The sequence below is a fragment of the Trachemys scripta genome, chromosome 4 (assembly GCF_013100865.1).
Source record: "Trachemys scripta elegans isolate TJP31775 chromosome 4, CAS_Tse_1.0, whole genome shotgun sequence".
Classification (NCBI taxonomy): Eukaryota; Metazoa; Chordata; order Testudines; family Emydidae; genus Trachemys; species Trachemys scripta.
The window spans coordinates 106690303-106717675 of NC_048301.1; the positions used below are offsets into that span (position 1 = coordinate 106690303).

General features: G+C 47.2%; 1 protein-coding gene and 1 non-coding gene across 5 annotated transcripts in view; both read right to left on the reverse strand.

The window, feature by feature from the left end:
- The window catches only part of LSP1 (lymphocyte specific protein 1), an 86619-nt gene that overhangs the window by 31828 nt on the left and 27418 nt on the right, over nucleotides 1–27373 (reverse strand). For 3 of the 4 annotated variants that reach the window (XM_034770287.1, XM_034770286.1, XM_034770289.1), the window contains exons 2-3: nucleotides 15013–15165; nucleotides 8831–9013 (exon numbers count right to left, since the gene is read on the reverse strand). In XM_034770287.1, coding sequence (XP_034626178.1) covers nucleotides 8831–9013; nucleotides 15013–15165 — 336 coding nt within the window. The remainder of the gene's footprint in view (nucleotides 1–8830; nucleotides 9014–15012; nucleotides 15166–27373) is intronic. The other variant, XM_034770290.1, reaches the window with a different exon arrangement.
- TRNAI-UAU lies at nucleotides 2695–2788 on the reverse strand. The gene is made up of 2 exons: nucleotides 2751–2788; nucleotides 2695–2730 (listed from the first exon to the last, which is right to left on the reverse strand). It is a non-coding gene; the product is annotated as a tRNA-Ile (tRNA).

A 27373-nucleotide genomic window follows, 5' to 3' on the forward strand; every position in this document is an offset into this window, starting at 1 on the left:
CCAAGGGGACTGTCTGTGACTCTGTTTAAGGCGGTTAGTGTGCCTGAGGAGTTTGCACTTGGTGGAGTTGGCTGGTGAAACTAATGTTAGAACTCATGACCACTTTGGGGTTTGTGCCCTGGTTTTGAGTGTTTTTTTTCTCTCTCTCTCAAAAACAGTCTGCCCCGAGGTTGGTACTCACACTCCTGTGAGCATTATGGTGACCACAGATACCATTCAAGTCAATGGGCATTGCAGGTACTCCCCACCACTTCAAGCCAGGCCACTGTCTATTGAGCGATTTATGGATTCATTTTACAGTTCTTTTGCTTTTAAGCCAGTCTATAGTCTTCAGTGCTTTCACACTGTCACCAACGCAGGGTCCCTTTGCACCAAGGCAGCCACCACCAGCAAGGCAGCTAAACTGCTCATTGGAATTAAGTAGATTTTGGCTTAGAAGACAGCCAGGAATGCTATGGTCCTCACTAAAGCTCTTTGCTGTACTGCTGCTGAACAAAGTTGTGTTTATGTAGCTATGCCTCAGGACTGGTCATCCGCAAGCAATGAAGCAGGGAGCTCTGGCTCTAAAAGCATAAGCACTTCTATTGCCTGAGTAGAAGGGCAGAGGTCATTAGCTTGAAAGCAGTATAGGACTTAAACCTGTATACCTGACCTAACCACTAAAGGAGAACAGAGTGCAACTTTGTGTTGGCAGGGGTTCCACAGAACCAACATACAACAATCTCTGGTGAGGGGGCGTGGGCCAGCCAGGCACTGACCACAACACAAGACAGTTAACAAATGCACACCTCTCTCCTCAGATACTAGCACATGCAACTAGTATCCAGGCAGACAGCTGATGCTGCCAGGCCAACAATCAGATACATCAAGTCCGCAGCCTGGTTGCCTTCTTTACCCCAGGCACTGTCCCCTCACCTGAATCCAGAGTAGCTATCACCAGCCATCTCTGCACAGCAAAAAGACGGAGCGACCAAATGGAGGTTAGGTAACGGACAGCATGTTGAGCAAGAGGTGGTAGAGGGTGAAAGGGGAAGTTGAGGAAGGATTTAGGCTCTGTTTGGAAGTGCCAGTTCTGCCAGACACAGCGAGAGGAATGAAAGGGACAATGGTTCAACCAGACTTGCCCTGCACCTTCTCTTCTGGTGAAGTCTGCAGAACTGCAAGATAAAGTGACATGTTGCTGACATTGCAGCAGCCTGGCTTCGCCCAAGGTGTTCTTCCCAACAGTTGTTCATGTGAAAGGACTAGCACAGGAGTCCCTCTAGCAGAAACAGCAGCCTGGCCCAGACTCACTGCCCTTTGTCACCTTATTCCTAGCCCAGAGTAGGACATGGCAAGGTTTTTCAGGCAAGTAACTTACTTGGTGAAAGATACAGTTTTCATCAACCCAGGAGAAAAACGTCATTTCAGGACAGCAGACTCAAAAGGTGTCTGCACATATCCAGGCTCTCAATCTTTCCTTCATTGTGCCCAGAAGAGAGCATGAGTACCACGCTCTAACCTGGTAACTAAGGGTACGTCTATACTACCCGCCGGATAGTGTTCGATGCATCTGGACACGATAAATCGATCCCTGAATCAACACGCGTACTCCACCTCATCAGGAGGAGTAAGTGGAGTCAACGAGGGAGCCATGGAAGTCGACTCACCACCATGAGGATAGCCAGGTAAGTCAAACGAAGATAGTTCGACTTCAGCTACGCTAATTGCGTATCTTAGTTCGAAACCCCCCCCACTAGTGTAGCCCAGGCCTTAGGTAGGAGATGTGGATTTAAACCCCTCCTCTGAATCAGGCAGAGAGAAGATCTGAATGACGACATCTCCTACCTCCCAGCTCAGTGCTTTAATCACCAGACTAGAGACTCCTCCTCGCTCTTTGTCACCATGACTATTTAGATATTTATATAAAGTGGAACAGCTTCAACAGGAGAGACTGAGAGCAACCCACCCATAACCGCCTACAGACTGGCAGTTTGGACACAGCTGGTGGGGGGGAAGGAGAGGAAAGAAGAGAAAAAGAAAGGTCTGAGCTCAAGTCCCTGCTCCAGAGCAGGGACTCCAACTCAGGGATTCTCCCCCTGCTGTAGTTAATCCACATCCCTGAGAGGCAGTAGCTAGGTTGACAGAACAATTCTTCCATCGACCCAGCAGTCACCCTGGGTTACATCTCTCCGGGAGTTTGGGTTTTTCACTGCCAATGTAAGTTCCCAGTACAGAACAGCCCTATGTCTCATATATCCTGTTTGCCCTAACCAACGGGCAGAAGGCAAAGAGGCGGGGTACAAACACACACACTCTGCTGGCCTGTAATGAGCTTTTCTAATTTGCTGACAAATTCCAAACATTTTTGGAACCAAACAACATTTCCCCTGGTTTTTCAGTTCGGTGGCCACGCCAGAAAAGTCAAACAACAAGTCAGGTCTACTTCGGAGCTTCTCTAGCACGTTGAAGGGAGATGACAATCCTTCTTTGCATGTCTCATTCCCATAACACAGAATCCTAGAATATCAGGGTTGGAAGGGACCTCAGGAGGTCATCTAGTCCAACCCCCTGCTCAAAGCAGGGCCAATCTCCAGACAGATTTTTACCCCAGGTTCCCTAAATGGCCCCCTCAAGGATTGAACTCGCAACCCTGGGTTTAGCAGGCCAATGCTCAAACCACTGAGCTATCCCTCCCTCCCTTTTTTAAACTAGTGCTCCAGGTGAGGTTTGAACTCACAACCTCAGCATCACTCCACACAGGACTGCTCTATAAGTCCTGTGTGCTAACCCATTGCACCACTGGAGCCCACAAAAGTTATTTTTGTGTTGTTGTAACACCAACAGACCCCAGTTGCATACCAAAGTGGTGCACCAGGTTTCAGGGGAGAAGGCTACAGGGTGCTGTAAACAACTGAGATCCAGCCAATCCATCCCCAGAACTGCTGGGATTCCAGAAGGGTGGGGAATTGTTCATATAGCAGCTTCCGCCAGCGCCTACTCTCTTCCACCAAAAATGGAGTGGATTTAAGTACCCAGACTTGATCTCTTCACAGCAATGCTGAGAGGCTCAATTCACTGGCATTTGTAAAGTGCTCAGGTCTAAAAATATGTTCATCATTACATTTGTATTGCCATAGCATCTAGGAGTTCTAGTCATGAACCACTTCCTACTGTGCAAAACACAGAACAAGAGATGATCCCTGCTCCACAGATCTTATGCTCTAAGTAAGGTTTGCAGCACACCTTAAAACCACAGGCTTCTGCAGTGCCACTATCTATAAAGTAAACCCCCACCCAATGGAAGTGCACTGACCTATCCTGTAGTAGCACAGTCACGACAGGATGTGTCACGTTCAGAACTAGTCTCTTTGAAACATATTTCACCCTCATGCACTGAGTTAAGTTCAGGCCAGTACAAGCAGGAAACATTTTCTAGACTGCAGTGTTCCCATCACATCTAGCATCTCAGTTGGCAGGCTCCACAGAGAAGCCAAGGATTAGTCAGGCAGAGACAGAACTATGCTCCAACTCTTCCCAGGTCAGGGCTGAGGGGGAAGCGGACGCTGCCATCCTTCATGCCATGCTGTCCCTACTATGAGACTAAAAGCCTTTGGTCTCCAGGTCTGCTAAACCATCACCATTCACCAACCCTACATTGGCTCAAGTTGTTTGTGGTTTTTTAATATTTCATTTACTATTTTAGTTAAAAACAATTTTAACAAAAACAAACCTGATTTTAAAAAACTTGAATGTTTAAATTCAAAAATTCATATGCTTGTTTTGTTAAAGTGTTATATGTTTGCGGTTGAAGAAAAAAAATCCAGAATACATAACACTGTTTTATTTAAATGAAACAATTTAAATGTCTGTCTGGTGATGTTCTCCTCCTAATACAGCATGGCAAGAAAATCCTCCAAATATTAATGATTGACCTGTTGAATTGGAGATAATTCACCTCCCAATGACTTCATAAATCTCTGCTTCAATTACCTTTGGTAAATGAAATAACTAATCATTCATTTTCTGATATAGCTGTAAAACTAATCTAAAAAGTTTTCAGAATAAATCACTTTAAAAATGTATAGTGTGTACCTTATAAAAATGAAACCTACATCTATCTCTGAGTTGTGAAGAATATGTATTAAGGTTATGACAACTAAAAAGAATGCACTTTTTTGTAGAAATCCATGATTAAATTGAGTCTTCCTGACTAGTGATTTAAATTAAATACACCCTGCTCCACAGCTCACTTTTCCATACTTGTCCTCAAGGGAACAAGTATTGAACACCTATTGAACAAGTATTGCCCAACACCTTCAAAAGGGAAGTCTGTGAATGTAACTTTGCTAGGCACCAAAAGCCCTGGACTTAACAGAGACACTGGTTTTTGGCCCATTACAACAATTTGTAACACACCTGCTTGTTACCCTTCAAACTTCAAACCTTTTATGCATAATCATCTAACCCCCAATTGCCCATTCCAACTGACTGCCTCCCATGTATTATCCCTTCTGCTTAAATCTGTCCTAACTTGTATTTAGGTCAGACACACTGCTTCCTTCCCCAGACCTGATGGAAAGCTCTGTGAAGGTACAAGTTTTTGAGCTACAATAAACAGAAGTTGGTCCAGTAATAAATATTATCTCACTTACCTTGTCTCTAATATCCTGTGACTAACACAGCTACACCACCAAGCTATTTAACAATCTCACAAAAATTATTTGAGAGCACTGACAGCAGAGGTCAAAGTCACCCCCTCTGCTGGCACAGAGCCGGGGGGAGGAAGGGCAACTTGCATCCCTTGAACCTGAGAGTGCTGGGGGCTGGCTTGACCCTCCCTGCCCCCCCTTCCCACACACACTAGAGCAACCTCAAGGGATACCCTAACTTGCATCCCTGATGCAGTAGGTCACTAGATACTATGGCACTGCAGAATAGTCAGGGCACATCACACCCCAGCTACAGCATCTATCAGTGTCTCTTGAAGAGTACCCTGTGCAGGGGGCAGAAAGTCAGCATCGTGTGGTTATATTAGCACCCTTGAATCCCACCACATCACTCACACAGGTGACCAGCATGATTCAACAGCACTGGCCTCTCCCCTTGAGCTAAAGGTGTACACATTCACAAGTAGCACTGGTAGTACACTTAGCAAGCATGCTCAGTTGTAGGCAGTGGTGTTTTTCCAATACCCTGTTAGAAGAAGGTCACACCCCAAGCTTGAAACTGTATCAACATACATGTGTCTGAAAAGTCCCTTTCCACAAGAAAAAGTGTCTTGTAATCAGCATTATACTCCAGGTGAGCAGAAGCCTTTAACTAATACCCCAAGTCTCAACATTAAGGCGAGAAAAACAGCACCCCAATAATCACACCTTTGGTGCAGTGCTGCGCACTCCCAAAGTGTCCTGTGCCCACGTGCACCAAGCAGTGGGTAAAACCCAAGCTAGACTTCAGTGGTTCCACAGTCAGCAATGTTGACGGGTAAATCCTCCCAGGATATTGACAATGGCCAAGAAGGGTGGTACCAGGCTCAGTAGTTCATAGAACCACACTCAATAGCAGGAGAGCATATAGCCTAGACCCACTCAGAGCAGGGAATGCTAATGGTCACTTAGTGAAAACCAGACTGGTCAGAAGCCAGCAGTTCTGCAATGGGATTTTATTTTAAGCTTAAGTGCTGCGGAGAGAGGGGGTGGGCAGGGGAGAGAGAGAGAGAGAGAGAGAAGCTTTCTATACTTCATATTTATTAAAACATCTTGAAATGGCAGCGATGGGCCCTGCAAGAAGTGGGCTGAAAGGTTCTCTAGTTTCACGGTGGCCTCTGCTGAAACAGCAGCAACTGCTGACTCTGCTACCCTCCTACAACAGGGGCTGGAGTCACCACCTCCCACCCAACTTTCAGCAGTGGGGAAAGATACATGTCGCTGTACAACAGCAGACCTGTCCTCCCTACCGACATCCCTAGGCAGAGCCAGGTCGAACATAGCTGAAATAGCAAATAGCCACCCATCTTACTCTGTGCTTGTTCTCACAGCAGCCTCTCTATACTGCAATTAAATACCCAGAACTGGCCCATGTCAGCTGACTCAGGCTCATGGGGCTATAAATCTGCAGTGTAGACATCCAGACTAGGGCTAGAAAAACGATTCTGGGACCCCATGGTGAAGAGGGTGCCAGAGCCCAGGCTCCAGCCCTAGTCCAGAGTTTTACACTGCAGTTGTATAGCCCTGCAGCTCAAACCCAAGTCAGCTGACACAGGCCAGCCACAGGTGTTTAATGGCAACATAGACGTGGCCTAAATGTTTTACTGCCTCTGGTAACTGCCTGTTCTGGATAGAGCTAGTCCAGCTAATAAGGCCTACCCCTAAAGCACAGACCTGTTTTAGAATTAAAGTCCTACACATCTGACTTGTGGCATATATACCCAACATATCAAGTGCTGGAATACAAAAGATAACTAATTTGACACCACCACTGATGTCTTACAACAAACCCACAGCTAGGCTGTCACTCTGCTGCATGCCATGGCTATTCAGAACTTCACAGCTGCAGCAAGAATCAAGTTTGGTTCCTATAGCACTAAGAGCACAGAATCCTGACACCAAAGCTAAAAGCTAGCAGTACTGGGTCTATGACACAAGTCACAGTTCCATCCAGTAGGGCACAACTCTCCCTACTTGCCAGCTCATTACAGTGGCATATGTCCATAATATGAAAAAACACCTTTCTCCCTCCCGAGGAGAGGGATCCCAGCCACAGCTCAGGAATAAGATAGAACAGTTCTCTCCACTACTCTCACATTCCTTCATTGGAGATAGCAGACACAACTGTGGAAGAACAGGGTGAAACTAGAGCACATGACATACCTGAGAGCTCACACAGGGCTTCCAACTACTCTGTGACAATATCAGCAGGAGAAGTGGAAAAGGAGATGCTTTTAGGGAGCACAACATATGAAGCAAAATGAAATTTCTACAGGTTTGTGAGGGACCTCCTCAGGTACCCATAAATCACACCCACACTGAGTCAAACAAAGAGGAAGGCTGGTGATAACCTAGGTAGCCCCTTTACTATGTCACTTCAACACCCTCCCAATAAAAATGGCATGAGCACCAGTGCCTGGATTTAAATGCTTTCCAGCTGACAGCTGCTTGGCAACTCCCTTCACTAAGCCTCACCTGCCACAGGTGTTTGCAATTTTCCTTCTTCCAGCTACTGCAGAGCCTCACCTCACACAGCCTGTGTTTGTCAAGCAAGAAACAAAGTTGCATTTTTATTTTATTTTTAACAGAGTGTTGCCGGGAAGGAGCAGGCAAATAAGGTGCAACATTTCTGGTCAACAAGGATAGAAAATCCTCCCTGTTAAAGGCAAAGCAGATGTATGTCTGCTCACACACACACACACACACACAGAAGAGTGGGCCTCTTCCAGCAAGAAATCTTCACAGGAGAAGAGAGAGTTTGGGGGAAACGGGCCCGTTCATAACGGAGGCCCTAGTCCTGCAAGTATGATTGAAGACAATGGGATGAATGCTGTGTAAAAAGTTAAGCACGGGTGAGTGTTTGTCGGATTAGGGCCTTAAAGAGGAGGGAGGAGATGTCACTTTAGATTTTATTTAGCTAAGATGTTTGAAAAGAAATCCAGCTAGAGAGACAAAGAAAGCTATATTTCTGTCTGCTTTTGATGCAATGTTAATTATGCATCTTTTCGCCCTTCTGGATAAAAAGGGACTAAGATTTTAAGACAAAAATCCCAGTAACATCAGACTAACAAGGGAGCTCAGACAGGACGTTCAGATCCAGATATCAGCTGTCCCCCAGGGAAGGGTTTGGATCCAGGGGTCAGCTCAGCAAGGGGATAGGGACCAGAAGCAAAATGAGGGATTTGGGGGTTTACCTATTGCTGATAGGGGTGGGACAGCTGGGCCTAGGCCCAGCCATAGCTAAAGACCTACCCTCTCAAGGGGGGAGGGAGGAACCATCTCTGAGAGAGTACAGTGACAATAAACAGTCTGCAAGTGCCTTTTGAAGAATTCCCCAGGCACAGGTGTAACTCACACACCTCCTGGGTGTGGTGTTCTGTCCTATCTAGTGGCATGGAGAACACTTAGAGAGAGAGAGAGATTAATGAGTCTGCTCTATAGTCTTCGCTAAGGGCCATACGGCTTTCAGCTCATGCAGTAGCGGCTCATGGCCTTAGCTCCTGAGATCCCAGGTTCGACCATGCCCGCCGATGACTACGGTCTGTCGGCATTACACAAGCGCTGTGTTCAGCCGCATACAATAGCCCTACGTTGTCCACTCTTTCCTGAGAGCTCCACTGCTGGGGGGAATGCTCTGAGAAGGATGTGGGGGACAATAACACGCACCATTCTGGGTGGCACCACGAGCCAGAGGCAGGACTAGGAGACTGCCATACCTTAGAACAGCTCCTTGGGCTGTCTAAATTATGCTGGAGGTCATTTCAGCGCCTGCAGCAGCTCAGACTCAAGAGGGCATAGAAGTGGCTTAAAGCCAACTTTGTCCTCACTGCCCTTGGACTTAACCTTCTGTGCTGTGCCTCCTGGAGGTACATTACAGCACAGAATCCGCCCCAGAGGTGAGGAAAGCTGCATCTGACTCCACACATGACCAAAGTTTGGGGGCATTGGGATCTGAGCTTGTCTCTCCACAATAGCACAAATTATTGTGAGTTGAGTGTTTGCCTCTGAGTTGTCAGACTAGTTCTTCCTGCAGACCTAGCTCAGCCCAAACCCTCCTGCCCCCATCTCCCCACCTGGCTCTGGTCTGGGCTTGCCCTCAGAAAGATGCCACCTCCTTTGGAGGAGTCCCTTCACTGCTGTACCTTTCTTCTCTGCAAGTAGGTGCTGCTTCCTGGGCCTGTGTCCATTCCCTGGGAGATGTTCGCTCCCCCTCTTGTGTTCCCTCTGCAGCCCACCTCTGTTTGCGCTGCTCGAGCTTCTGAGACCAGTCGCTGAACCCCTCATCCTCTTCCAGCTCTGAGGTCCCTGAGGGCTTAAAGTCAAACCTGAAACACAGCAGGAGAAAGATTAGAACAGTGGTACTGCAAAGGATCAAAGTTGGTACCGATGATCCCCATGCTGGTCATGGTCCTTCCCTTTGCACTAACTTAGCTATCACAACCTTCCTCTAGTAGCTCCTCTCATACCAATAAGGGCCTGGTCTCCAGAATCTCACCCGTCCTCATTCTCCATTAAAGGAGAGGTCACAAAGCAGCCTAAACCACTTAGGAAAACACCACAGAGCGGCCACTTAGGGATTCTCCTGGTATAAAGGGAATCCCTGAACAACACAGCAACTCCACCTCACCCCCATTCCTGGGGCAAAAGACAGTGACCTGTCCTCTGTGCTCCTACTGATTCCTGGCTCCTCAGATGGCCTCGTGGGGCCACAGGAAATCCCGGCATAAGCTACAGCTGCCTTCAGGCCACCAGTGTCTTCACCCGTTCCTCTAGTCCTGCACTGAGCACAGTTTGGCCAGACCAGAGACTCTGGTGCAAACTCTTCTTAAATGCATTTAGGAACCCAGGGTCCCATTCATGTTTACCCTGCAGCTTGAGTATGCCATTTACACTAGTGCCAAGTGGGAGCAAAACACTCCCAAACAATGAGAGTGAAAGTGCTTTGCACCCACTTGGCAGTGGTGTAAATCACAACACACATGCACAGCAATGGATGAGTGAGAGAGGAAGGATAGTCCAGTGGTTAGGGCGCCAACCTGGGACTTGGGTTCAATCCACTGCTCTGCCACAGAGTCCCTGTGTGGCCTTGGGTAAGACACTTAATATCTCTGTGCCTTGGTTCCCCATCTTTAAAATGGGGATAATAGCACTGCTCTCCCCCACAGGGGTGTTGGGAGGATAAATGCATTACAGATGATAAGGTGTGTGGTTCTGTGTTAATGGGGGGGCAGACAAGTGGCTTAGATAGACTGGTCCTCATCTGTCAATGCAAACCTACCTACATACCTTCTGCTTCATGCCTCATTGCCATCAATAAGGGTTCTGGGATCGGTTTGTAGACAGCAACTGTTATTGATGATGTATGAGACAGAACACAATCTGGCTTTGCTCTTTTGTGTCTTTCTGGACTCTTCACGGCTGGTAGCAGTTTAACAAACTTGCTCTTACCCCAGCAAAGTAAGCAGATATGGATTCAGGAGGGTAGAGCCTTGGTGCTAAGAAAACCAAGGGGAATTTTGCCATTGACTCCACTGAGAACTGGATGTGCCCCGAAGGCGGCAGGTATTGGGAGTGAATAGGTGTCATTTTCCCAGTGTCACTTTCCCATTTGGATTCATAACTGCACTTTATAGTGCTCATGAAAACACACATGTTGGCAGTTTCCCCCCGGCCATGCCACCCCTGCCAATTGCTGAGCTGGCACATGCCAGCGTAGTTTGGCATGGCCAAGTGCTCATCCCTCTGCCTCTTAAAAAGCCCTGTGGGGAGGGGTGGGGGGGACCAAAAGGAGCTTAACCTCTAGAAAGATTTCCTATCCTTCTACTGGTGAGGGGAAAACTCTCTCTTCATTCACCAAACAGGAAAGAAAAGAGGTGAAGAAGAACTTGTATCCAACTGCCAAGAGCCTGCAGAGCTTCATCACCCTGCTGGCACGGTGCATACAGACCACATTCCAAAGCTCTGATGCAACCCAATGGCTGTGATTTAACACAAAGACACAAAAAAAGCCCAATGCACAGTTGAGCGGTAGGCGATTAGAAGGAGGATTGGCTCCTCCAGATCACATGGCTGCCTGCTGCAGAGCAACTTTGGCCCATTTTATTCTCATTGCCTCTCTCTTTCTCCTTCACCATCTAGGCTTGTGGTGACTTCAAGTGAGATGCCCGAGACAAAGGATGGCCAACCCCAAATGTCAAAAAAATCACGGTCAGGCCTCGAGAAATCTTGAGATTGGATTAAAACCAATTAGATTTTTTTAATAGATAAATGTGTGGTGGGGGGGGGGTCTTGTTTGTTTTCTGAGTTCGGAGCCTTAGGGAGCATTTGGATTACATACATTATCCAGCTTTTCTCTGCAACCACGAGGGCTAGAAACTTACTTTTTAAAAATAATGAAAGCTGAGATTCTCCTAATCACATGACTCCAGCAGCTGAGTCTTTGGGGGGAGAAAATCAGCTATCACAAGCCTTGTGACAGCGGACAACAACAGACAGGACCAGATTTAAGTACCCACAATGCCCCACATCTCCAGAAGGACCCCAGTAATACAAGAATCTTCAGTAACTGGAGTGGCGTTCACTGCTGTCCCAAATCAGATGGTCAGCCAGTGGAGAAGCCAAGGATGTCTTTCAGGGTTCTTCATGATGTTTTCCCATTGAAACTTCCCATATTGACTAAGTGATACAATGACAATCTGTGATGTCACAGGTGAAAGTGGATTAGGATTTACTATTCCTGTAGTTCCTAGAGGCCCTGAGCGAGACACTATGCTCGACTGTATTCATACAAATAGTAAGTGAGTCCCTGCCACAAAAAGCTAACAATCTGAATAGACAGGATAGGAAGTATGATTCCTGTTTTACCAATGACCAGCTGAAGCACAGACAGGGGAAGAGACTTGCCCAGGACACACAGGGAACTCTGTGGCAGAGCCAGGAAAAGACTCCAGGTCTTCCGAATCCCCGGTCAGGGCCTGGGGGAAGAGTGTTCCTTGAGTGGGAAGCTCAGCCCTTAAAGGCATAGATAAAGGCCATATGCCAATTGGGGGTAGCCAGGGCACAGCCCACTCCAGTCATTCCCTGACTCCAATGGCCTCCTTTTGCCGAGGACAGAGACAGGGGTATGTTCCGTGGCAAATCCCCAGCAGGGGACTGGCAGGTGGTCCCCATTCCCTCTGCGATGCTCAAGAATCTTCCCTCATGTCCCAACTGCAGCCCCTTGACCTTTCTGAAATACCACCCCCAGCGCTCCGGCTGCAAAGGTTGGATGCCACTGGGCTGGAGTTTGGGGTAATTTTGATTTCACAGCCTAGTCTCCCCCTTACTCCCCTCAGAACTCAGGATCACCCAGGAGGAGAAGTAAAAGGGGTGAGAGTGGGGCTGGCATAACACTGCTCCTGCACTTCAATACTAAATGGCTTGGCACCACTCCAGCATCCAGACCTACAGGGAAGCCACCACAGCTGTCTGCGGGGGAAAAAATGTAACCCGGATTTTCTTTGGGGGCTGTGCAAAGCCCCTCCCCCCAAGGAAACGATGAGGGCCTGTTTACACAAAGATGAGTTGCATGAATGGGGTGAGTCACTTTATGGGGGCGTGGTGTTTACATAAGAGAAAGCAAAGACTTATGGAAGATTAATGGCAGGCTGACCCCAGCTCAGCAAGCCAGCCCAGGTGGCCGTCAGCAGCTGCAGAAGAGGCTGGAGAGAAGGAAACGCGATTTTAGAGTGCGGCACAATAGCTCAGTGCTATCGGTGTGAGCGTATAACAAAGCAAAGAGGTCGGCTAAGGCTCATCCATAAAAGCCAGAAGTCAAGATGGCCAGCGGGCAGGTTTTGAGAGAGGATGGACTTTACTATCAAACCTCCCCGTTGTTCTGGGGCATCTGGATGTGGGATTTGGGTCCAGGCTCATCCCTACTGAAATGATACCTATAGGTTTCCCAACACTCTCCCTAACCCTCAGCACTCCGTCTACAAATATTTGCATGTGTATTTGTAAGGGGGATTGAACCCAGGACCTCTGGATCTTTATTTAAAAAAAAAAAAAAAAAGCACAAACTTCACTGCCTGAGCTAAGCTAGCTCACCTCTAGTATCAAGCTCATAAACCTCTCTATGTGGTCTGCCCGTCAAAGCGGCACAAAGAGTCACATAATCCTAGCATGGGCTACTTTGGTCTTTATTGGCCCCGGGTGGAAAGATGCCCACAAGCTTCCGATCTTTTCCCCATCCTCAAAGAGTGAGGCTAGTTCTCCTGCACTGGGGTTATTTATTTTAAATTGTAAAGCATGCCTCAGACCTCTCTGCGTGACCTATCGCCTTTCTCCTCCTTCCTTGCGGGCTGATGTTTATCAACAACTTTTTAATCTGCTACTGTACACTTGGATCTTTGGTCACTCAGGCCAAAAATCTCCAAACATACCTGCCTACAATTAGGCTCCTAAGTCCATATTTAGGAGCCTAAATAAAAGTGTCCTGATTTTTCAGAAAATTCTCAGCACCAACAAAGCCCACCGAAGGCAACAAAAACTGCCAGGTGCTCGGCATCTTTGACAAGCAGGCCACTTTTATTTAGGTACCTAAATATGGTTCCAGGTTCCTAAATTTAAACATTCAGGTTACAAAATTTTGGCTTTGAGCCTGATTCATTCCTCTTTTTCTAAAACACCTAAAACTCCCAGTAAAATTAATGGGAGCTTGTACTGTGCAATGAATCCCTGCCTATCAACAGAAAGAGAATGACCATGAGCCAAAGGGCAAGTCTGGGAAGGGCAGGTCTCCGCTCCGGGCCCTCCCTTAATACAGCTGGGGATTTTGTTCCTATTTATTTGTATATTGCCAGAAACTGTCAACCCCCCACTGTATCATATATGACAAATGGATCAAACACATTTTCTGTAATTACTCCCCCCAAAAGTTGCCCCCACACACACACACACCTTTTTTCTCTATTCTTCCCTTCCCTTCCCTTCCCTGTTTTGCTGTGCCTTTTTCACTCTTTTCAATGGGACTACTAAAGCTAAACACATGCATAAGGCCCACTCCTGTAAAGGCTTACGCAGGTGCTTAACTTTTATACATTGTGAATAGTCCCCCTTGGTGTAAATGGGACCATTCACGGGGCATAAAGTTAAGCACGTGTGCAAGTTTTTGCAGGGCAGGGCCTCTGTGTTTGCATTATTGGGGGTGCTATTTTTTTTACTGTAACTGCTGCTTTGATGCCTTGTGCAAGTCACTTAAATTTGCTGTGACTCTAGACATCTGTAAAATAAAGATATCTGCCTCAGCAAGATGATTTGAGACTTTGTTAATGAATGTTTGTAACGAGTTTTGTGACCTGGTATGAAGGGTGGTCTAGAAATGCTCTCAATTAATATTATATGGCACATCTTACATTTTTAATGAAATGCGTTTCTTTTTAGAGTGGTAGAAATATTTAAATTTTCCAAATATTGATGAAATGCTTTTCACAAAGAAAGGAAACATTTTCACAAGAATTTGAAAATAAAAATATTGAGAATTTTTTTTAAAATCCTGAAGAAAACTGAATTCTTTTCATGAAAAATTCTGCATTTTTTCATGAAAAAATTAGAGTTGTTTTCATGAATAAATTCAGATGTTTTCCTTTAATTTTTTTTTCACAAACAAATTTTGATTTGTTTTCCCCATAATTTCGTTTGCTGTTTTTGTGCCTTGGTCCTGATCCTACAATCACTTATGCACATGCTCAACCATCAGTGGTGAAGTTAAGCACATGTATAAGTGGTAGCAGGATGAGGGCCTTACAGAGCTGGTTGACACTTTTTAAAAATTCAAATGAAAAATTATCACTATTTTTTTCAGTCAGCTCCACTTCTTGTCTAACTTGGGCCCTGATCCTACAAAACACTTAATATGCTTAAACAAGTTCTGTAGACTTCAACAAAACTATACATATCCTTAACGTTAACCATGTGTTTAAACACTTTGCTGAATTGGGGTCTTATATATCAATTTAACCCTTATTGAACTCTCCTCATTTAAACTCCTAGCCCCCTGCATTTTTATCACCGAGGAAAATTAAAAACTGTCCCCCTAAAAGGGTTGTTGGCAGTAGGAATAGAACCTGGGATCTCTGAATTTTAAAGCATAAGCATCAATCTAAAAAACTCTCCTTTGCCAACTAATCCCACCAACCTTTTGATGTGGCCCAGCCACCACTAGACAGGGACAGAGCAGCACACTGAGTGGGTCTGGGTAACACAAGCACTAGCATATAGTGAGGATTTTTAACACTAGAACGGTGTATGTTTGAAGAGTGTTCTACATTCAAGCTCATCTTACTGGTTTTCCTGGACTGGCAGCCCACTCTCTGAGAAGGAGTTGGTGTTGTTCAAGCCATCTTCTGCCTGGGACCGCTGCTGTTTCTCCCGTTCCCTTCTACGCCGCTCTCTCGCTGCCTCCTCCTCATCCTCTACACTCCACTGTGCTGTCAGCCTGTCAACCAGAAGGGAAATGCATTCTTAATGCAGGCAGCCAGTTCCAAGAGAAGCAAATGAAGGGAAAACGTCCTGGAATCTCAGGAGAAAACACAGCACTGGGTGGGCCCCATTCTGTGATCTTCACTCCTGCCAAGGAGCACTTACTTACCCTAGCAGCATGCCTGGAAGCCAAGGCACTTGTGTAAGTGCTACACAACATGAGAAAGTAGGATTGCAGAATCAGGCTTTGTATGAGAGGATTGGATTGCTTCTTAGGGGATGGGTAACAGTGTGTATGGTAGAGTCATAAGAACATAAGAATGGCCATAGTGGGTCAGACCAAAGGTCCATCTAGCCCAGTATTCTGTCTTTCGACAGTGGCCAGTGCCAGGTGCCCCAGAGGGAATGAACAGAACAGGTAACCATCAAGTGATCCATCCCGTCGCCCATTCCCAGCTTCTGGCAAACAGAGGCTAGGGACACCATCCCTGCCCACCCTGGCTAATAGCCATTGATGGACCTATCCTCCATTGGTGGGAGGGATAGCTCAGTGGTTTGATCATTGGCCTGCTAAACTTAGGGTTGTGAATTCAATCCTTGAGGAGGCCACTTAGAGATCTGGGGCAAAAATCAGTACTTGGTCCTGCTAGTGAAGGTAGGGGGCTGGACTTGATGACCTTTTTTTCAGGGTCCCTTCCAGTTCTATGAGATAGGTATATCTCCATATATTAATATCTAGTTCTGTTTTTGAATTTATCTAGTCTTTCACATATGAAGTGACAATATGTCCCATTCTAAATGTTTCATGGCGATGCATCCATTTCAATGAAATTTTCAATGGGAAAAAAGTCGAACAAATCGTTTCTCATTTTGTTTCAATACGGTAAAAACATTTCTTTTTGACTATCATTGCAAGTCATTTCATGCTGACCTTTAAACTAAATATCGATTTCACTATTACATTTTATCTAATACGTTATAGGTAAATATTTTACTATAATATGAAAATCAACACGAAATACATTCAAATGATATGGTCGAAATGAAACATTTTGACTTTATCAAAACAAACCATTTGAATGGTCCCAAATTTAAATTTTTCAGAATTTTCATTCTGTGGGAAATTTCAATATTTCAGCTTTTATTTCCCATTTGGAATTTCCCCCCTCCCCCACCCACCGCAAAATGCTGGAATTTCCCAAGGGACAGAAATTCTAGTTTCCAACCAGCTCTAGTATCCCACAGGATGCTCAATAGCACGACTCACACTGCCTCAGTGGGGGTGCTGCTGAGAAATCCCACACTGCAGGGAAATTCTTCCTACAGCACCTGGTACCACCTATGCGATAGGTATCGCCCCCACAGCCTGCCCATGCCTGCTGCGGGATAGACGTCCTGCTTTCTCGGTTTGATCATCTGGTTGTTTTCCCTGTGTGTCATCCAGCCTCAGCTGGCAGTGACTGAAAAGGGCATGTGAAAAGAGTGTATGGATCTCTGTCCAGGGGGCAGCTATTCATATCACACTGATATCATGGCAACTGATGGCCTTTTCTGGCAGGCTCAACAAAAAGATCTAGCATTGGATGGCCTGGGAAACTAAATCACCTTCTAACCCCTAGGTCAGAGTTGAAGCACCTTGACAGGGCCGCATGGGGGAAGTGTGCTGCGTAGCTGTTCTGTACATGATGGTCCTGATTGAGGAAAGGATTTAAGCAAGTGCATTTAAAAGGGATTTCAGCACATGCTTAAGTGCTGTGCAGAGCAGGGATTCATTCCATAATCTGGGCCAAAGAAAGGATTTCAGCCCTCAGCTCTGTTAGTTTTGCCCCCTGCAGTAACATTAAAAGAATGATAAATATTATATATAACAACGATCCAGTTCTTGGAAATCCCAGGCCCTGAAGCGGAAAGGTTGCCCAATACTGTGAGAAATCCAAATCCAAGTTTGTGGGCCCCTGCACTCCCAGGGAGAGAGCCCTACGCAGAGCAGACCTTGACAGGTTTTCTTAATCAGCTGAGTAGTTATATTTTAATCAGAATTCCTGTGCCAAGCTGTTCTCTTGCTACAATGGTGCAGGGAATGTCGGAGGAGGGTACCCAGCGCTATCACTCAGCAGGGCTTCAGCTGTGCTCTGTACTGTTTCCTTCCTCCCTTGCATAGAAGAAAATCCTGGCTTGGCTTCTCCCAGAATGTCCCAGCCTCCAGATAATAAACCCTCTGTCAGCAGAGTGACCTCTCGGATCCCAGAGGAAACGATAAGGCCGCGGCAACATTCCTACACTGGTGATAACATGAATTTTCACGCGGGATCCGCTCCTCCCCTTCTTGCCTCTTTCAGCACCATACTGATCTTGGCATGAGAGGGACAAGCCATATCAGTGACCCAACCAGTCTAACTTCAGCACAGCAGAACACCAGCCCAGCCCTGCCAGACTCCTGCTTCCACAGGGTCTCAGACTACAGCTGTAATAGGGTGGGGCCTGAGTCATTCATGGCCCCTATCAGCAGGGCTCCAGCTGAAATAGCCAGGGTTCCAATCCTTTTGCTTCATTGTAGTGGTGAGTCTATCTGACCCTACCCAGTTGCTGCCAATGAGCACTCCCGCTCAGTACAAGGCGCCAAGTTAATGAGGGCTCCAGATTGAGAGCGGGATTTGAAGGGGGCAAATGTTCCCCTGGAGATATTTTTGCAAACATACATAAAGGAGAGCTTTGAGCAAAACATTGGTTTTTGATCAAAGAGCAAGGTCCTTTGTTATGTTGATGATTTGTAATGAGAGTAACATCCAGAGGCTCCAGGAGCGAGGGCCCATTGTGCTAGGTGCTGTACACACCAGAAGGCTGGTGTACATGTAAAGCTGCACCAGCTTAACTAAAGGCGTGATTGGAAAGTGATTTAGTTACACTGGTGCAAAAGGCTGTGTGGACATGCTTATTGCAGTTTAAACAAGGCTCATTTTTAAATCTTTACCTTAAATCGGTTAGGGATAGGTTTAAGCAAAACCTAAATAAACTACTCAAACCAGAATAAGTATGTTCCCACAGGGGTTTGCACCATCTTAACTACTCTGATACAAATGGGTGTGTAGAGAGGATCATAGAGAAAGATGGTCCCTACCCCAAACAGCTTACAATCTAAACAGACAAGACAGAGAAAGTGTGGGGATGGGAAACTGAGGCACAGTAACTTATCCAAGGATGCACAACAGGTGACTGGCAGAGCTGGGAAGAGAATACAGGTCTCCTGATTCTCAATCTACTGCCTTAGCTCTTAGATCACACCGCCTCAGAGTAATTCTTGCAAAGTGCTTTCCCCAGGCAGCTGTCAAGAGCCATCACTAAGGTGTCTCAAGCCAGGCATCCAAAATCATCAGTTACCTTTAAGAATCTTGGCCAGCATATTTGATGTTTCTTTGACTAGCTTGTTTTCCAGCCCTTTTTTGTGTGTTCTCAGACAACAATGTGTCTGAGCTCACCTCCATTTAAAGCTCCTTGCCATCCCAGTGTGGCGCTACAGCACATGGCAAGCATGCCAAAGACCTCAGAGGAGCTGGCGAGGAGGACTGAAAGAGCACAGAGAGAGTGGAGATTCCAGCTCACTAGTGGGGTGTAGCAAAGTTACAGTGCACAGCCCAGCCCTGATTTCTCGTTCCCCCACCCCACCCCACCCCGCCACACACACAGGAATGGGCTTCTCCTGCCGTCACGACCCAGCACCACTGCCAGAAGGGACACTGCATTTTCTAAAAATGACATTACGTGAATTAAATTGCACCCCCCTTCTCCGATCCTGCCTCTTCCACCCTGCCCTACTCCACACAGGAATGGAGAGCATGAAGCCACGAGAAACAAGACCTAAGCAAACCCCCTTCTTCATTCATTCCACACTCATATTTACTGTTTTCTCCATAGTTCCCATAGAAACAGTTGTCTGTGGTCCTGGCAAGGAGCCAAGGTGGGATGGGGGGGGGAGTTAAGATATATAAATGAAGTCATTCATTAAGCTCTGCCTCAACCTCCCTTTTTTATGTGACAGAACTTGATAAGAGTCTCTGATTCAGAAAGGATCTTAACCCCATCTGTCCTGGACTCCCCCAGTCATAAGGTGTGAGGGCCACATTTTTGCCAGAGTGAGTGGGATTTTTGGAATTCACCTGATATTCTCCAGAGGGCTGCAGTGGGACAGAATTATAACTACCCCCCAGGGGTGAACTGGAGTCTCCCGGAGGGGCTCCAGTAGGAATTGTCTAACAGTCATTTACGTTATCAAATGAGCTTGGCTTGCAGCCCTCTCTGTTTCCCTCTCCATGACCTCACCGGCTCACTATTCTGTCACTGCATCTTCTGAACTGGCTGTGTGGAATGTGAACGGAGGACAATAACAACAAGAACAACCATATTGGGGGGCGGGAGGGAGAAATTAAAATGATTGCTCGGCCCAGTCGAAAGATACCCACCAAATTCACCCTGCCAAAGGACAGCCTGGCGTATTGGCTTCTCTTCCAACTGACCCACATGGCAATTATCCCAGTGCTGAGAGCCTCTTTGCCATAAACATGTGGGTCGCTGCTTTCTATTGTGCTGCACAGTGCTCAGAGGTCCGAGGCCTCCAGCTGGAGGGAAGTGCCGTCATGCTGAAAGCCTCTCCCAGGCTTCTGTCAGGAAGAGGGGGTGCACCGAACAGTCCCAGCTGCAGCTCAGGCTGGGGTTTCTCTCTGATGTCACTTGTTTGTGAATGGCGCTGCTAAAAATGTCCCGTCTTCAAAACTTTGGAGCAGATTTGGTGAATTTCAGTGCTCAAGAAGTGTAGGGGCTGGGAGCACGGGCCAGATCTGGGCATTGCACAAGCAGGCGCGGGCCAAGCTTTCTTTACTACTACAGCTCTGCCAACGGGACTCCAAACTGGCCTGGATGTAACACACGTGCGCAAGCTCACTCCCTGCCATTCCAGTCCTAAGTAGGAGCTGCTAATCACACAGTGGCTTAAAGAAATGGATATTATCCACTAGGGACTAGACTTAGGCCTGGTTTACACTTAAAACTTCTACCCGCGTAACTACATCAGTCAGGGATGCGGGGGGAAAAAACACACCCTAGTGACACAGCTATGCTGACAAAACCCCCACTGTAGACACAACCAAAGAGTGCATAGCTAACATCATCTGGGGAGATGGTGTTCCTATACTGGCAAAAAAACTCTTTCTGTTGGCATATGCTGAGTCTACGCTAGGGGGCCGGGCTAGCATAGCTATGCCAATATAGGGTCTGTAGTGTAGACCTAGCCTTAGAACACATATGTTCATTACACTTGTGGGGTTTAGCCTTATGGGTAAGGATCAGAGCTGAAGGATTAGTACAGTCCATTATCTCACTGTATCCAGCCCTTCCCTCCCTTGCCCCCCAACATACAGCCAGTTTGCCTATTTTCAGTTGCAAATGTACATCACAATGAATAACCCATAGATCCAGAAATTGCACGTGTTAGGGACCATATGACATTCATCACCTCTGAATCTCCCTTGCTTTAAATGCAGCCTTTCTACCAAACAATGTAAAGACTCTTCTGCACAGCACAGCCTTCCCCCACCCTCACCCCCACCCCACCCCCCAACATAGGCCTGCATCTTCCTTAGCATATCCTTTCACCTGGGAGTCCTAACTTTTGTGACATCTTAACTTCTTGATGCAGAGACAGCTGCAAATATGTCCCGAGCACATGACATGAAGTCAATGTGCAGAGAAGAACCAAAGAAAAGGAGATGGAGAAAGAGGGAAAACTTGGACAGTCTCACATACACAGTGGGTTTGAGTTTGACCTCCTTTCTACCCCATCCCCGGGGTTGCAGAGGGCGTGATTGAGGCCAGGCCATGATAATACCAAAATGCATTGGCATAGATTATGACTGATTAAACTGTGCTCACTTGCCATGCGGCTCTTTTGCAGTAACCTTTATGATCCTGCCTCCCATCCCCCTGCACTGTGAACCCTGGGGAAAATCAGGGAAGTTCAAAGCTCAAGCTTTGACTTGGGCCAGCTGTGGGCTTGTCTACACTGGCAATTAACAGCACTACAACTTTCTCGCTCAGGGGTGTGAGAAAACACCCACCTGAGCGCAGCAAGTTGCGGCAGTGTAAAGTGCCAGTGTAAACAGTGCCCCAGCGCTGGGAGCTACGCCCCTCGTGGAGGGGGTTTTTTTAGAGCGCTGCGAGAGCTCTAAAATTCTAACCATTCCGCAGCAGCGCTTTAGCATTGCCAGTGGATCCAGATCTGGAGTTCCTCTAACTCTACTCGTTTGAGACATGGTGGCTGTTAACTCCCACTCCCCACAACCAAGGATTTCAAGGAAGGTCACGTTCCCTGGGGCATACTCCTCACCCACGCTAGAGGAAATGATAGTGGCCAGGCAGGAGAATTTCTGGCTCAGCTTCTGCCGTCTTTAAGGGAAGTGCCCCAGACTCTGGGAATCTTTTGCATGGTTCACAGCTAAAAGGAAGTTTTGCTGGCCCAGAACCAGCTCTCAGCACTGAAGCTAATTCCAGAAAGGAAAATGAAAAACCTCCAATGGGGGCTAGACTTCAAGGATCTGTGCCAGAATTCAATACCCCTATGCAAGTGAATTCAGCATTCCTATCTCCTGAGCTACAGTCAGGGGTGGCTCCAGGCACCAGCGCAGCAAGCACGTACCTGGGGCGGCAAGCTGCAGGGGGCGGCATGCCAGTCGCCGTGAGGGCGGCAGTCAGGCAGCCTTCGGCGGCATGCCTACAGGAGGTCTGCCGGTCCCACGGCGAGGCTGAAGACGCAGGACTGGCAGATCACTCGCAGAAATGCCGGCGAATCCGTGTGACCAGCGGACCGCCCGCCGAAGGCCGCCTGAATGCCGTGCTTGGGGCGGCAAAAAACATAGAACCGCCCCTGGCTAGATTGGCAGCAAGTGCTGTAAAATCATTTTCTTTGGTGCCTGTGTATGTGAGGCAGTCTTGTCCTCCTTCCTCCCCACCCGCATACACAAGGACCAGGGTAGGTGAAGGTAGCCTCAGGCTTTGGGATCACCTACTAGCACTCACAGCTGCAATTTATTACATATGCAGCCATACATTCTGGATGGTATTTCCAAAAATCACTCAGTGTTAACCTAACTCTGCTCCCATTGGACTCAATGGTAAAACTTCCATTGACTTCAATAGGAGCCAGGTTAGGCCAATGCTGAGTGCTTCTGAAAATACTACCCTAGAGAAGGAGGGGTGTCTGAAGCTGAAAGCAGGTGGCAATGGCAGCCCTGTGGATGTTTCCCCAGCACCCCTCCCATTAGTTTTAGCCAAGAGGGAAGGAAGAGGAAGATTCCCCAGACTTATTCATGGGGTCTTCCCTTTTCCAATAAACCCATTTCTAGTGACAACCAGCAAATGTGACCTAGGTGACTCACAAGCCATCCGGATAGACTAAGACCTACGTCAATCAACTGATTCCTCCTGCTGCTGACTTAATATTAAGGGTACATTTAGAATTAGTTCATAAAGGATTAATAGATGTGATAAGCATGTTATAGACAGGAGTTGGCCTTGTTATAGATGGTTTTAAGGGCATCAGCAGAAGCTTATAAATTATGGTTACAAGCAACCTATTGACCTGTTGGACCCTATAACAATTGATTAAACCATCCATTAATCATTTATTAATCTTTATAAATGATAAATAAAAGTACCCTTAATACCAAATGTGACTGATCATTGTCTATGGCATGTTCTTGTGGTCCTTTATCTATCCAAATAATGGGGCTTCCACTGCTTCCCTTGAGGAGATTGTTGCAGTATGGCTATCAGACATCACTGTTTGAGGACATGTACTGTAAGTTTTCTGCTGCTCAGTTTACTCCCATCACGGCTAGCCATACATCCCTTGGGTCAAACTAGCATCCAGCATGATTTCTCACAAGGTCCTATGATCAATGGAAATCAATGGGGGTAGGTGCCTAGCGACTTCTTCTTTTGACAGTCCCAGTAGGCACCCAGCTACCTCTTTAGACGTCTAAATACCTTTTAAAACATCAGGCCCCAAGTCACTTACCCAAGGTCACCCAGGAAACCTGTAGCAGAGCAGGGAACTGAACCCAGCTCTCCAGCTAGCTCCCAACCACTGGATCATCCTTCTTCCTATGGAATGCAGGAGAAAGTGGTTTCACTCCTCAACACAAGGCACAATTTTCCCTCCGGCCGACAAAATGACTACAACGGGGGTATCTTTAACATAGATGACCAGACAATGGAGCCATGTTTCTTGGGAGATAGGATTCTATGACCTATGATTAATGTTGTTTAATAGCAAAGACTCAGTACAATCGTTACCTACTTTGGCAGGTAGGAGTGGGTTGGATAGTATGAAGAAGATGGGGGAAACCCTGTGACAGATATCCATCTAGGCAGGGAGGCTAGTCTCCCAACCTATCCCTCAAGGGAAGAAATGTTTATTTTGGCGCTGAAAGATGAGCTCATTGTTCAGACACGCATATAAAGACATCACTGTGCTGGACCATTATTAGTTCAATTACTGGGCTGCAAAGCTCAGTATGGAGTCTTTGTTACAAAGTTTAGACTAGAAGAGCATTGGGGGGGAAATGATGCATATAATTCATCCTATGTCTCTCTCATACCAAGCTTTTCTGCCACCCCTGTAGCTGACCTATCTCAGTCATTTCCCCCCACCCATCCTATAAATCACAGCTTTGCCTACAGGATCCAGACAGCAGGGTAGGGCCGAGCTCCCCCACACACCCCTTGAATCATCTCCAATCTCATCCCTGCTGACCTGTTTGGTGCAAGGAGCTGGGGAAAAGAAACACTGCTGGCTTAAAAGGAAAACAAAACAAAGCAAATCTTGAGACAGGGCCAGGCCAAGCAGTACAGGTAAAATAAGCAGCAGCCCAAAGCTTCACCCATCTCCTGAACAGAAATTGAACCAAACTGGACTGGACTCTCCAGAGAATTGTCTTCACTGCTTCTTCTAATGATTTTTCATTTGAATGCACAGTAGCTCAGCTCAGCTCTGCATTGTGAGAAATTATCTTTACCCCAAGAGTCTATATACTCTAAATCAGTGGCGGGCAACCTGCGGCCCGCGGGCCACATGCAGCCCATCAGGGTAATCTGATTGCGGGCCACAAGACATTTTGTTGACGTTGACCATCCACAGGCATGGCCCCCCGCAGCTCCCAGTGGCCGCAGTTTGCCGTCCCCGGCCAATGGGAGCGGCGGTCAGCAAAATGCCTCGCAGCCCCGCAATCAGATTACCCTGATGGGCTGCATGCAGCCCAGGGCCGCAGGTTGCCCACCACTGCCTTATAACATTGCCTGCATTGTGATGCATTAACCCCCTTAGCATTGTATAGATTCTAGCATATAAACCTTGATTAGCATTGTATGTCCTGTCATCCGTTAAGCCCCTTAGCACTTCATGGATTCTAGCACACAGGCCTTGTACCAGTGCATGCATTGTGGTGCATCAGCACCATTGCATCGGTTGTAGAGCATAAGTATTGCATTAGTTTGTTCTATATCACAAATTCTTTCAATCCTTCAGGAGCACCAAAATATAGACCCCTTAAGTGTTCAGTCTTCATCGTCACATGTTCTAGAGTCAAGGCCCTTCACAACCGAGTGCGTCCTAGACTTCTTTTAGATCTAGGGTTCTAGAATTCAGAACCTTTGAAAGATAATGAGGTTTTGTTTCCATTTGCAGGAGGTGAGAGCTGGATAATAATAAATAATAATAATATATCACTTAGCTCTTGCAAGGAGGAAAATTTCACCTAGATAAGGCAAGTGTCTTGCCAGAAAGGTTCTGATAGTTTCATGAAACCCCATACATTATTTTTTGGGGAAACTCGTCTCTATAATCTCCCCACCCCAATTTCAATGGGGACCTGATTCTGCTCTCATTTACACTGGTGTAAACCAGGAGTGGCTACACAGAGGTTAATAATGTTACGCCAGTTTAGAACTAGCATAAGTGAGATCAAAATAAGGCCTGATGCTTTTTATAGTACTGATGAGTCGAGAGGTTAGAATCCAGGCGCCCAACAATACTTCTTCATTCACTCATTCTACACCACTTCATTCTACAGAACTCTCCTGCGCCCTTGACACGTAGGGCAGAGCTCAGCACATGCACGGCACTGAATAGCGGAGTGCAGAGTGGCAATGGGAGTGTGCTTCTCAGTTCCCAGTGGGATTTAAGGTGTGCTTCCTTTATTACTATTATTTATTTTACAGTAGCAACTAGAAGTCACAGCCAAGCTCAGAGTCCCATTATGCCAGGCATTGTACATACACACAATGAGACAGCCCCTGCCCCCAAAGGGCTTACAGTTAAGACAAAGGCTGGGAGGGGATGACAGGGGCACAGTGGTGAAGCATTTTGCCCATTGTCATCATCCAACCGAGCCAAGAACAGAACCAAGTGTCCTGAGACCCAAACCAGTGTCCTGTCCACTGCCTCTTCTTACTGAAAAGCTCTCTGAGATTGATTTGGCCATTTTTAGACTTGCAAACCAAACCCTTTCCCCCAACATGCTCATTGACCACCATCACCGGATGCTCCATCCATCCCCAGGGGTTTGCTTGCTTTACTAAGACTGTTCAGGCTTGGCAGGAATAAACCGCACTCCATGAACACTGAAGGGCTCAGTCCAACTCCCGCTGATTTCAACGGGAGCAGAATTGGGCCCTAGATGGCCAATAGGTCTGGAGAAATCGAAGCTCTGAAGGAGGGTAAGTGGAATGATGGTAACAGAATGCAATAAAATTGACCACACCATAGGGAGCCCCTGTACTATATGGAGCAGTAACGTTATAGTTAATGGCTAGCTGCATGGCAGCTGCAGAGCTTCTGATATAACAATCCAGAGTGCTAGGAAATTCTGGGAATGAATCCACATGGTATTCAGGAGGGAATGCTCTCATTCCTCCATTGGCGAGAGCAGGATTAGTCAGCAGGCTTCGGGGGGACAGGTGGGCAGGAAGAGTGGAATGTGGGTATCCTACGAACGCAAAGTTGCTCCGGGGAAGGGATACGGAGCCTTCCACAGCCGACCAGTGAGCTCAAATGGGGCAGGGTGTCATTCTCCCAGCCCAGGCTCCAGAGGAGAGCGTGAGGCTCTGTCTGCAAATGAAAGGATTTTGCTTGTGAGCATCTGGCTTTCGTGCTACAAATCTATTTGCCAGCATGACGCTAATGGTTGTTGATTTAACTGCTTTAGGGGAGGCAGAGAGCTTTGCAGGAGCCAGGCCTCGTGCGTTCTGTTGCCAGCGTGGCCACTGACTCACTGGGCGATCCCTGACAAGTCGCTTAGCCTCAGATTCTCCATCTCTAAAATGGGGGTAACAACATTTACCTACCTCACAGGGTTAACCCGTTAATAGTTGCAAAGTGCTCCTTTGAAATCTTTTAATAAAAGGGTGCTGGATCACTACAAAGAAGACAGATTCTGGTGGGGGAGGGAGGGCGACAGATTTGCTCTCCAAGCCCTGCCTTCCTCCCAACTCCTTCATTCACAGCGAAGGAAGGGACCTAACTGTCCATGGCCTGAAATAACAGTCAGTTCCTCTGGCAGGGCTCAGAGTTGCTCAAAGCCAAGAGAGCTCAGTGCATCAACATGCATGTGGGGGTGTTAGCCCCAGGGTGGGACTGTGCAGCGGACCTTCCCCTCCGCCCTTTTACAGCTTCCAAGACAATGGGTGCTGGGGAGGCTTGCAGGCCGGCTTACCCTCTCCTGTGTGGAGATGTGCACCCAGAGAAACACTCACACTCCTAGACAATACTGGGTGGGGAGAGGGTAGCTGCCTCCCAGATAACATGCATCATTCCCACCCAGACAATGAGGCCTGGTATTGACACTCAGATACCAGCACAACAATATGGCCTGCAAACAGCACAGCACTAGAGTAGTACTAGAGATAGGAAGGGGGTGGAGTCACCCTGGGAATCCTAAGGATCAGGGCACACCCCTCTAGCGCTGTGTGATCCATCAGTCTGGCACACCGTGCCTGCTAGTGTGTCCTGGGAGCCCAGCAGAGCCTGTGCGCAAAGCAGGCTTCACGCCTGCTCCCAACAAACGGCATATGGACATTTCTCTCCCCAGCCCCCCACTCATTCCTCTGCCTCAGTGAGCTTGCTAAGGTGCCTGTCAGCTATGCCCCGAACGAGTGAGTAATGGTGCAAAGAGCGGGGG